The following is a 12,793-nucleotide window of genomic DNA, read 5'->3' as shown; positions in this document are numbered from 1 at the left end:
GCTGAAGGAAGGCAGGGGAGGCTTTGAAAGGCGCTGGGCAGCCTTCTCTGTGGTGCAGCCCACTGAGCTATCACCCTGACAAAATGCAGGCCTTGCGGCTGATGGAGAGGGGCCACGAGGGGCAGCAAAAGTGAGTGCTTTCCCTGCTTGCCGCCGCACGCTAGGTCTGCCTCCTTCTCCCCCATAGAGGGGTTGCTGCTCTCTCGGCGGAGCGTCCACCCCCTTCGCCGGCTCACTCCAGGCTGCGGGCAAAACGCTGCCAGCCAGTTCGGTGGGTGGGGCCAAGCCAACGCAGCTAGCCAATGCAGCCACAGGATTGGGAGACTGTGAGAGTGGCAGCTGAGCAGGCGAAAGACTGTGAAAGCGTGTCCAGGAGGGACACCAAAACTCTTTTATTATAAGGAGAGATGTGCACACTAGTAGCACAGATGGGGAAGAAGGTGCAAATAAACTGAAGAACTGAAATTTCTAGCAAGCTGCCCATGGAGAAATCCCAGATTTAATTTCAAACAATTCTGGTTCAATTAGAATTCAGAGGAGTGGAATGCTGCAGTGAGCAAACTTCCAGAATAAAAAAAGAATAACATATGATCGAGGCACTCATTTCATTTCTATCCGCTCAAATATTCTTATTTGTATGAGTATTACCAAAGAAAAAATTCCCAGTTCTCAGTGCTTCTTTCAGCTATATAAAAATAGAAGGAAAAGCATAATAAAACCACACAATGCTTCCCTGAACTCAATGACTTTGTGTAGTAAAAACCCTGGAGAAGCTATTCCTGCATATAGTGTGTGAACAGAGTGGCAGTGGATCACACAACGCCTAAAGAAACACACAGCATGATTTGCCTTTCTTTACGAACACAATCTTACACTAAATGTGAATATTTCTGATAACAACAAATTAGACCTGTAATTTGATGCCAAAAGGTTAATGAAGAAATTTTCATGAAGAAATATTCAATTTTTTGAAGAAAATGTATTTTGGCAGTGCTAGTGAGCACTTTTTTTAAAAGGGAAACATCTGGTTAAATTAAATTTTGAAAGAACTGTTCGTATTCAAACTGGCAATATATGAAATGTTGTCAGCCTGAAAAGCTTCTGTCCTCAGATGCATATTCAAACTGGCAATATATGAAATGTCAGCCTGAAAAGCTTCTGTCCTCAGATGAAATCATACTTGAATTTGATTACATTGTGATCACTTGGTAGGTGGTTTCACAGCAATTCTCCATGGCTTTCCACATATGTGGAACAGTGGTCCAGGCGACTTAGGGTGAGCACGTAACACCTAATTTCTAAAACAATTTTATCGGCATGGGTAGGACACACACTTATTAATAGCGTCATTACAAGAAAACTGAAGAGAAGATGAAGTATAGAATCTGGAGAACCTATGATCTCAAGGGGAACAAGATTTGAGTCCAGTAGCACCTTGATGACCAACAGGATTTACAAGCTATTCTCAAAAACTTGTACCCTGGAAATCTTGTTGGGTTTTTTAAGTGCTACTGGACTGGAATATTACTCTTGTACTGCAGACCAACACCTACCCACCTGAAACAATGATGTTAAGGAGAGAGTCTCAGTGCATTATTCTTCCAGGAGCATACACTTAAGCACAAAACTTTCTCAATTCCAATAAAAGAGCAGCCATTCTGTCCTCTACCTCTGCATTCTTCTATTTGTTTCATTTTCAGGAATTCTAAATGACACCCTGGGCTGAATTTCAGACATACACACCATTTATAGACATCTATTTAGCATCACCATGATTACAATATTTCCAGTGCAATACTATGCAGAGGTACTCCATTCTAAGCCTATAGGACTGTGCTGTACATTATTATATAGTACCCCCTTATGTAAATGCTTCAAGCACTTTACTGACCTATCTCGATAATCCTTGTAGCAATATTTTCGGTTAGGCCAGTACTGATCGTTATCCTCCTCCTACAGATAGAGTCTAAGGATTGGATCCAGACTAAATCATGATTTTCCACCAATTTCCCCTTTCCTGCTGTAGAGTTTTATTCCTCTTGGTCCCCCATCCCCCAGGAGTAGCATTTCACAGAAATCATTGGGCTGCAGTGGCAGGAAAGTTCTATTCTGCCATAAGAAAATTTAGTCTGGATCCAATTGATGAGCAGATAGATAGTTGCTTGCCTAAGGCTAACAATGGCTTCATGACTTGAGATAATAGTTGGAACATGAACTTTACAATTGTCAGGTCATTCTCTGAACTATGCTTGTGTTTATGTATGCCTTTTCAAAGTACTTTTTTTTCTCTGCAAGTAAAGCAACAAGTAACAGAGTGTAGAATGGCTGTTCAGGGCCATTATTTGCATTTGGCTGCAATTTCCTTGAAAACCCATTACTCTCTTCCAAACACCTCTACTGCTGATGAGAAGAAAACTTCTGCCTTGAGAAGTAAATTAAACGTGCACCATTTTGTGGCTTTGAAGGGAAAAAAAATGACTCAACAGTTCTTTTGGAGTTCAGAAGTTTTTGGAGTCCGCAAGGTTAGACAACAATATCAGAATATTATAGCACAGTGGATCTTTTAAATTTCTTTCCCAGCAGGAGTTGCCATCTAGCACAGAATTTATTTAATTCCAGCAACATAAATAAGATGTGGCAGGAGAAAGTAGGAATACCACCTGCACTATTTTATGGTATATTTCTCATAGCATGTTTTAAAATAATGACAAAATATAAAAATTTATAGGTATGTTAGCTGGAAAGGCAGATCATAAATATAGAATCACATTTGCTGAACTAGAAAAGGAATAAAACTAGCCAGCCATATCATTTTAAAAATTGCATAGAAAACATTTATAATCAATTTTTTTGCAAATACGTACAGTCAGGGCTGGTTTCAAACTCAAACTTGCGGCTGTTGCTCCCATATCCTGCAGCTGTTCGGGCTCGGATTTGAAAAACGTAAGTGGTGTCCGGTTTGAGGCCACTGATAGTGACATTGGTGCTTCTTGCCCTCAGAATGGTGTAACTTGTCTCTTGCTCCTGCTTTAAGGAAATAAATGGCCACATTAAAACCTAACATAATCAACGCCGATGGGATCTGATTAATTTAAATTCTTTTATTTTAGTGCTGCCAACTTCCAAGTAGGGGCTGGAGTTTTCCTGGGATTACAATTAACCTCCCAGCTACAGAAATCAGCTCACCTGGAGAAAATGGCAGGTTCAGAGGGTGGAGTGTATGGCATCATATCCCTGCCCAGCTCCATCCCCCGGCTCTACCCCCAAATCTCCAGGAAATTCCTAACTCAGAGTTGGCAGCCCTGTTTAATGTCCCATTTTGTTGCTTGTACTGACTCACTGTGGGTAACCCACCTTGAGTCTCATGTGAGAAGGATGGACTATAAATAACTCAAAATAAATATTTTATTTTCATTTGCATAACAGTTTCTCTCTACATGACTTAGGCTGTGTAATTAAATTCACTTCCATTGCCAGAATGATGCAAAGGGATGGTGTTTCTGGAAGCCCACTGCAGTATGATTTCTAAAAACAGTATAACCAGTCTTTTTATCTGACTCTCTTGGAAACTCTCAGATAGTAAAACACTCGTCCTAAACAGAGAAAGAAAATATGATCCAACCCTAATATCTCCCTTGTCTGGAAAAAGAACTTAGGCCCTGGTCACATGGGAGGATTTGATCCGCAAGAGGGACGGATCGGGGGCGCATCAAGCGGGCGCAATCACACCGCAACATCTGGGAAGCGGTGCGCATCCGTCCCCGATCCGTCCCTTCAGCCCACAAACGCTCATCAAAAAGGTACTAGCAAAAGAGCAGTACCTATTGGATGATGCACGGCAACGGAATGCGTCTGGTTGGGGAAGCACTGGTAGCCCAGCAAAAGAGCTACTGGATGATGCGCGGCAACGGAAAGTGTCTGGTCGGGGAAGCACTGGTAGCCCGTCGCAGCCAGTGCTGTTCCCCATCCCACCACTGCCGGTTTGCTGTGCAATGTGTGATCGGCTGCCAGAGCATGGAGCACAGAGCCACAGGGGCATGTCGGATCGCGCTCAAGCGGTTCTTTTTGCTCCGGCTCTGATTTGCCTCCCTTTGGCAGCGGATCATCCCGCTAGTGTGGCCGGGACCTTAGTCTGCCTAATAGGGCTAAAAGCAAGAGAAAACAGAATGATCTTGATCCAGCCACATGCTCATTTCCTAGCAGCTACTAGACTGTCTGAAAACACAAACCCTTAAGTGTTTGTGTTAACCTCTCCCCAACAAGATTATTGACTTGTTCATCCTACCAGTACATCCTACAAGTCTAGTTCATTCTACAAGAATAGAAGTGGAATAGGTGGCTGCCTTGCAGGGACAAAGAACTCACTGGGCTCCCTTCTCATGCAAGAAAGGTATTTCCCCTGTAATATACATGCACACATGCTCCAACAGTGGTGCTCCAGGGCTGGCTTGGAGCAGTTCATCGATGTCACAACATCCTTTCCCATGGTGGTGGCAATCTACCAAAGATCATCTGAATCCAAGAGTGCTGTCTCATGTACTTAAAGCTTCCTTAACCATAGTGGATTCAGTGTACTTTTACAACAGGTACTATCAGGTCCTTGCTCAGATGAAGACTCAGGCCTCTGTGATGCAGAGTACTTTTGCTCAACCATGGTTGTAGTGCCAACCATGGCTCTTCTTACATTATATAAGCATTATATGGCCAGAGTTATTTATGCTCTGACCACATCCAGAACAGATTGCTGCAGAGAGTCTTCTTTTAAAAAGTAGAAGGTCTGTTGCAATGAAGTGAACAGAAGGGAGCACAGGGTCTGGCAAGTAGAGCTGTTTTTAATATCCCACTTTTCTTTACTCAAAGGAGTATTCAAGTGGCTTATAATTGCCTTCCCTTCTTCTCCCCACAACAGACACCCTGTGAGACAGGTGAGGCAGAGAGACTTCTAAGAGAACTGTGACTGGCCCAAGGTCACCGAGCAGGCTTCATGTGGAGGAGAGGGGAATCAAACCTGGTTCTCCAGATTAGAGTTCACCGCTCTTAATCACTGAACTATGATGGCAAAAGAAGTGTAAATTAATAATTGGCATGTAAAAAGAGAATGTTGAGTAGGAGATTTCTAAAAAGCATCAAGCCAAACATTAAACATTTCTCTAAATATATACAGGACACCAGCGAAAGACTCAGTTGGGCCTTTGGATGACCAGGGAATAAAAAGATGTCTAAAGGAAGATGGGGAGATGGCAGAAAAGCTAAATTAATTATATGAATCCATGTTCACTGTGAACAGTGATGGGGCATGTACTCAAGCCATAGCCACTATTGTCAGGAAGAGAGTCGGAAGAACTGATTCAAACTGAGGTGATGAGAGATGATGTTCTAGACCAATTGGGGAAAATAAAAACCAATAAACCTCCAGGTCCTATACACCCGAAGGTTCTTAAGGAATTCAAATATGAGAATGTTGATCTACTAACCCACGTATGTAACTTGTCACTAAAATTAGCTGATGTACCAGAAAACCAGAGAGTAGGAAATGTTACACTATTTTTTTTAAAAGGGGTCCAGTGTGGAATCAGGAAATTAAGGGCAGTCAGCCTAACATCTGTTCCAGGCAAATTATTAGAAACTGTAATGAAAGATGGACTTATTAAGCACACAAAGGAACAAAGCCTGCTGAGGGAAAATCAGCATGGCTTCTGCAAAGGGAAGTCTTGCCTCACCAACCTTTTGAAGTTGCCATGTGCCTGCTGGAGGACTGTTAGAAATGGGACTGAAAATAAAAGAGCCAGTATTATATTGTAAGCCATCTTAAGTAACATAGGGTAGAAATGTGGCTAATAAATATTTCAAATAAATAAATAATGACCTTGTTTCTATGGTACAGATTCAACTGGAATGCTGTGTGCAGTTCCAGTCATTGTATCTCAAAAAGTTTGGTAAGGCAGGACTTCCCTTTGCAGAAGCCATGCTGATTTCCCCTCTATGTGCTTAATAAATCCATCTTTAATTACAGTTTCTAGTAATTTGCCTGGAAAGCATGTAGATAATGGTAATGACATAGACTTTCTATATTTGGACTTACAAAAGGGTTTTTAACAAGGTACTCCTGAGTAAGCTTGCCTCTTATGGATGAAAAATTGGTTAAATGACAGGAAGCAAAGAGCAGGAAGAAACGGACAGTTCCTACAATGGAAGGATGAAAGGAGTGGAGTCCTACAAGGACTGGGATTGAACAGTGTAATGGCCACATTTGCAGATAGTGGGACTGAACAGTGTAATGGCCACATTTGCAGATGACAAAGGATGTTGAAAACCAAGGAACACTGTGAACATTTCCATAAATTGGGCATGCTACAGTGCAGCAAATCAAGTTCAATGTAGATAAGCATAAGGTGATGTGTACTAGAACTAGGGCTGCCAGTCTCCAGGTGGGGCCTGGAGATCTCCCACTTTTACAACTGATCTCCAGCTGACAGAGATCAACTCTCCTGGAGAAAATGGCTGCTTTGAAGGGTGTAGTCTATTGCATTGTACCATGCTGAGGCCCCTCACCTCCCCAAACCCCACCCTCTCCTGGATCCACCCCCAAAGTCCCCAGGTATTTTCCAACCCAGAGTTGGCAACCTTAACTAGAACAAAGAATTCTAATTTTTAAATATATGCTAATAGGGTCTGAACTTTCTGAAAGTGAGAGGGAAGGGGTTGTAGTGGCTAGCTCAATGAAAATATAAAAACACAGTGTACTGCATTAGTGAAAAAAGGCAAAGTCTATGCTGGGGATTTTTTTAGAAAAGGCATTGAAAATAAAAGAGCCAATATTATATTGTAAGCCACCTTCAGTTTCACAGGAGAGAAAGGTGGCTGTGTGCAATTCTGGTCACTGTATCTCAAAAAGGACATGTTAGAGCCAAGAAGACCAAGCCTTGTCCACTGGAGCCCCTCCTGAGAGTTCAGATGGGGGAGGTGGTAGCATCTGGTTCAGCTTGCTCAAGGTGAGGCAAATGCTGGCCCCCAGTCTGGCCAAGCCCCATGAAAGGCAAAGCAGGCAGCGGTGCCCAGCCCAAGCCCTGAATGAGGCAAGGTGAGGCAGATGGTGGCACCCAACCCAGCTGAGCCCCACACAAGGTGAAGCAAGGCAAATGGTGGCACCCAGCCTGGCTAAGCCCCATACAAGGTGAAGCAAGGCAGAGGACAGTGCCTTACCCAGCTTAACCCTGCACAAGGTAAGGTGAGGCAGAGGGCGGCACCCAGCACAGCTAAGCCCCAAGCAAGGTAAGGCACAAGCTGGTGCTTGGCTGATCCCTACACAAGGCAAGACAGAGGCTGGCCCCCGCTGAACCCTGTACAAGATGAGGCAAGGCAGAGGAGAATGAAGTAAGGTGTTTTGAGTCCACACTGTAGAGAAAGGTGGGCTATAAATGAAGTAAAGAAATAATAAATGTAGCTGGAGATGGAGGGGTAGATAATAAAAAGTTGATGGGTAGGTGGGAAAGAGAGAAGGAAGTGGAGAAATGTGAGGATATGGGGGTTGACAGGTGGAGGAAAGGAGGAAATTATGCGATGAAGTTGAGACAGGAAAAACGAGTGGCCTTTGGAAGTCCTTGCAGATTTACCATTGTGCAGATTTACGCCCACCTGGAAACCGGCACCACACAACTGAGCCAAAGTTTTCTTGGGTAGAGGATGCCAGGGGTAAGGCATAGTGGAACACTCAAAATGGTGAAAATATAAAGGTAGGTTAACTGGTGGATGGGAAGGAGAGGAGGCAGGAAAGAGGGAGAGACTGGGGGCTTTCAGGGAAGGGGAAAAGGAAATAGTGGAGGAGAGGGAAATCCAGCCTTTAAGTCCTTTTGGTTCCCACTTGCTACTATCTAAAGTTAACCAAGGTCCTTCATTTTACTGAATTCAAAAAAAAATATGGGCTTGCATCCTGAGATAAATATCTATTAATAGAAGGTTATTTTTGCTAATTTCCTCCTCCTGCTGTAGACCTCTGACTTATCCCCTGATGCTGCTCCAGGGTCCTCCTGGAGAAGCATTTGTGGCTGCAACACAATGGGGAAAGTGAGAATATTTCATTCTACTGATAGAAATGCATTCCATTAGAGGAGACTGACCACCGTGCTGTATAAATGGGAATGTAAAGAATGGGAAAGATCCAAATATTTGTATTGCATCCATTTATGCCAGAAACCTACATTTTTTAAAAAGGTGTTAAGTGTGGTTACTATAAGCCTTGGCTTTATTATGAGGCATTTCAGAATTTTGTTTGATGCGTTTCTTACAGCATTGGCAGCTGGCCTGATAGACATGAATTGGAAAGCACACTTTATAGCTTTTAACTTTTTTTTGGGTTTCTTACTCTATTGTTGATGTTACTGCTTGAACTTAACCAGATCTCTCCCTGGCTGTTTTTGCCCTGATTTCCCACCTTTTCGTAGTACTTGACTTCGTAGTCCAAGATGATCCCATTAGGATGTTCCGGTTCTTGCCAAGACAGAGACACGCTGTTTCTAGATGTCCGGTCTTTCCTAATTATTGTGATGGGGGATGGAGCTGGGTAGGGAGGGAAAAAGCAAAAGCAAATGGAATTTATCATTGCTCTAATCTTTGGCAAGGAGGTGGTGTTTCCATTTGAAGGACTCCTGTGTATAAACCTGGACTTGTATCAACACTCAACAGCTGTATTATAGACTTCTTACCCAAGCCTTGAAGTGGGATGGCCTGCAGAAAAACAAGTTAGACTTTCCGTTGCTAGTAGACTAGTGGCAAACGAGCAGATGTTTCTAATCTGCTACTATAATGTAAGCAATGAAATACATTTGATATATAAAAAAGTGAACAAAAAATCTGCCTATTTATTATGATGTTGCAGTGTTATTATTACCAGATTCTGCTGCTCATTGATAATGTTTTCCTATTTTAGGCATACGACAAGACTGGAATAGATTATGCACAAGTAGTCCCAAGAGGTCCATTGTTAATAATAAGTGTACTGCTGAATGTATCCTTTTTGTGACATATTCTGTTTCTTTCTCACCCCACCTCAGTTCAAACCTTTCCTAGACATCTGTAGCAATTTTGCAGGGCTTAATCTAACAAAACTTTTAGAACCTAAATACAATTATTAAGTGCAAGTAATTTTCCTTAATGAAAAATACAGGAGCAGATAACATGAATTCTAAAATTCAACATGATATCATATATCATATCTTTTGGAGGCTAAATTGGGAGATACGATTTTCAAGCCCAACCAGTGAGTACACATTACAGTAAAATGAATGATTTTACACTAGAGATGCTACCAAACTTTATGACAATACTGGTTTGATTTCAAGTTTCTTTAATGGTTTCACTATATTTAGTACATCACTCCAATCATCCTTTCTCTAACCATATTAATTAAATTAAGTAGAAATGTTCTATTGAAATTCACATCTGTTTTTGCATTCATAGGCATTAGAATGCTGTGAAACAAACAAAAATGAGGGAAGTTTTCCAAATACATTAGGCAGGGTGAAAGTGCTCTTTCTGACCTTTCATTAAAAGTTTTAAAAAATGGGGGGGGGTCCTGTTTTAATCTTTTTTAAAAAAAGAATTGTATGCCTTACTTGTTTGACCTATATATTATAACAAGATACTGAATAGAATATTTATCTAAGTATCATCTTACATCATCTTTTTTTCTCTGCAGACACAAACCTAGCTGTTGAAAGAAAGTCAGCTGACAATCAACATTCTGACTCCTCCCTCAGGGAAGGGAAAACTTCTTGCCCATCCCAGATTAGGAATGTAACTAAGAGTTTTATCTTCAGAGGAAGGGTTTCAGAGCACTTTGGTGCCAGCATCTCCCTGCCCTGTTGTCATAGGACAGGGCCTCCTGCTGTAGTGAATTTCAAGTGAGTTGGACCTGAACAAGGAGCCTCCAGCCATCTTTCATGTATTCCTATGGGGGGGATTTTAAACCCAAGAATCCACATTAATGTACACCCCTAGAATTGTCCAACCCAAACCAAGTAGGAACACTGTTGCAAGCATAGCAAATGTAAAATCAGAGAATCCAGCCAACATTCAACCCAAGAATCTAAAGCCGTGTTTAACCCAAGAATCCACCACAAAAAGTAAACCTGACACAAAGCAACTTGAGCAAAGAGCATAACTTTGCAAAGTCAACAAAAAGAAGGTGTAATCTAAGACAAATCAACTTTGCAAGATGATATGGAGCCTGGAAAGACACAGAGACTCTGGAGGGAAAAAAGAAAAAAACAGTCTGGGAGCCTTCAAATGCTGGCTCCTGATAGTCCTGGTTAATCCCGAATATTTCCCAGATTTTTTTGGAAGTATTTACTGGTATCTGTCAGCTAGGCCACTGGCATAGGTGGTGGAGAGAGGAGAAGCTGATGGATAGTCTGTTGTTGTAATGGAATCTTAGCTTTCGTTTCTTCCCATCTCATCTTATCTGCTATCTTAAGTAGGTGACCTTGGTACCTTGTTGCGGCTTTTGCTGGGAATGCAAACCCATTAGCTTAGGCGGGCTGTAGCTTATTCCCTGATTGGCTCAGACCCATCAGGGGGACCCCTTTGAATTTCGTATAACTCCCCATTTCGCAAGCTTGCGATCAGTTCTGACACAGAGTGTATGCCCAGATGACCTGCCTTTACTGTCTCAATAAACTTGAACCTTTCTGAAGGAGTGTTGTTGAGAACTGATTGCTGCAGGACTCTGACAGTATCCCAGAAAATCCTGGATACTAAATGGAGACCCAAATGTCCCCCTTAGGTTGGTAGCAGGCCAATCGGATAGAATCAAGGTACAATTTCTCCTTGCTTCACGAGATCCGGAGATCATTGAACTGACTGCTAAGTTTCTCCATGGTTTTATAAAACGGAAGAGTGACCCTGATCATATTAATGATTCTTAATTTTTAAGTCTAAAAAAAAGTTTAAAAGTTTAGAATGCCAATTTATTTTATGATTCAGGTATTTTTTGTATGGTCAAATCTAGCTTGTGACAACTTGAGTTAGGCTTGACATAGCCACGACTATTTTATAATTTCTTTTGGATTGTATTATTGGTAAATGCTTCTAATATTGTATGCCAATAAAAGATATTTGAATTGAATTGAGACCCAAATGTATCTGAAAAGTATTGACAAGGTATTTTTTGGAAATATATTTGGCTTGGATATATCCCTGAAGTGGTTAGTTCTTAGGAATAAATATTGATCTAGTACAATAACCTGATTTACATTTGCAGTTTTCCATAGTGCCCTACAGCAGTTCCTGAATCTAAAGATACAAGCTACTCTTTAACTCAACAGAAGGAACACGTTCTCTTTCTTGTCCTTTGTACATGGCATAGAACAAAAGTCTAGTGATGATGCCAACAAAGTCTGAAAATAGCAAATTCAGTGTCTGAAGTTTCCACAACTCAAAGTACTTAAACATATTTTGAAGTTAACTTCCTTACCCCTGAAAATGGCCTTCTACTGATAATTTGAATTAAGAATATTTTATGCACACATTTTAACTTGTGCACCCTCCAGTCCCTGTTCTGAGGACTGAACAATGAACCTGGACTAAGAGTAGATTTATAATATGCAATTATATGCAGCCAGCAAACAAAAAAACAAATGAATGAATGAATGAATAAATAAATAAATGGGAAGGACTGTGACTCAGTAACAGAGCATCTGCTTTGCATGTAGAAGGTATCAGGTTGAGTTCCCAGAATCTCCAGTTAGAGTGAAACACTCTACCTGAGATTCTGGAAAACTGTTGCCAATGACAGCAGACAGTACTGACTTTGATAAACCAATGGTTTGACTCTGTAGGAGGGAGCTTCATGTAGAAGGGACTCAGTAGAAGGAAGCTTTAAGAGCAGCTGCAATTACAACTATTGTTCCCTGCTGGATTTTTACTTTAAAAAATGTGAGTTATGGCTCAATCAAACAACATGTCTGGTAATTTCATATGCTGCCCAAGGGCAAAGCATGAATCATGTATATAAGATCTTTAACAAAACTATGCTTCTGGCCCTTTGATGGAAAAATCCATGAGACTGACCGGAGGGGGGGGGGGGTTCCGTTGTGAAAACTATCAAGTTTGAAAACCCATGAACCAAAATACATTAGTAAAGAATTCCTTTATTTAAAGTATTTATATCCTTTTTGTCCATGTATAATTTCTGCAAGGTTACTTAATAATTTTATAGAACAATAAAACTGTAAAAATAATACAAAAAAAGAAAGACTAAAAATCAGTCCTCTCTAACTATGGTAAATTAAACAGGATGCAAAGCAAACAGATATAGATCAGTAATTCAGCATTCAGAGGTATAAACTGTTTATGAAGGGCACACTGTAGAACACTTAGTGTGTTCCTAAATGGAGAGTTCTAGAGCAAGCATAACCCCTGTGAGGCAGATTTTAACCCTTGTAAATCAGATTGGTCCTTCACTATGGAATGAACACAGGACATCAGATTATGGGTTAAACAAGGTTTTACTTCTTAATTTACAGATATCCATCCCATTAGTGTGGATTACCACCTTTCATTTTGGGAAACCCCATCTTGGCTCCAGTCTCTGCTGGCATAGCTTCTGGGCTTGCTTATCCTAGCATGCACAGAACATTTGAGCAGAGAGGTGCCAAGCCTAACTTCTCCCTCCCCCCCAAGCCAATGCAGCCATTAAAAGTTTACAACCACACAAGAATGGAAAAACACTGAATGCAGTTATGCAAACAAATAAACAGAATAATCTGTCACACTGTACGATTTACACTAGAGACTT

General features: G+C 41.2%; 1 protein-coding gene across 1 annotated transcript in view; it reads right to left on the bottom strand.

Annotated features, from left to right (window-relative positions):
• Positions 1-12,793, bottom strand: part of EPHA3 (EPH receptor A3) — a 306,093-nt gene that overhangs the window by 72,802 nt on the left and 220,498 nt on the right. The window contains exons 7-8 of the mRNA XM_015406944.1: positions 8,432-8,556; positions 2,865-3,027 (exon numbers count right to left, since the gene is read on the bottom strand). Of these exons, the coding sequence (XP_015262430.1) occupies positions 2,865-3,027; positions 8,432-8,556 (288 nt within the window). The remainder of the gene's footprint in view (positions 1-2,864; positions 3,028-8,431; positions 8,557-12,793) is intronic.

Source organism: Gekko japonicus, unplaced genomic scaffold, assembly GCF_001447785.1.
Source record: "Gekko japonicus isolate JY-2015 unplaced genomic scaffold, Gekko_japonicus_V1.1 scaffold1450, whole genome shotgun sequence".
Taxonomy (NCBI): domain Eukaryota; kingdom Metazoa; phylum Chordata; class Lepidosauria; order Squamata; family Gekkonidae; genus Gekko; species Gekko japonicus.
The sequence above is the reverse complement of the archived record's forward strand: the minus strand, read 5'-3'. Positions and strand labels throughout refer to the sequence as shown.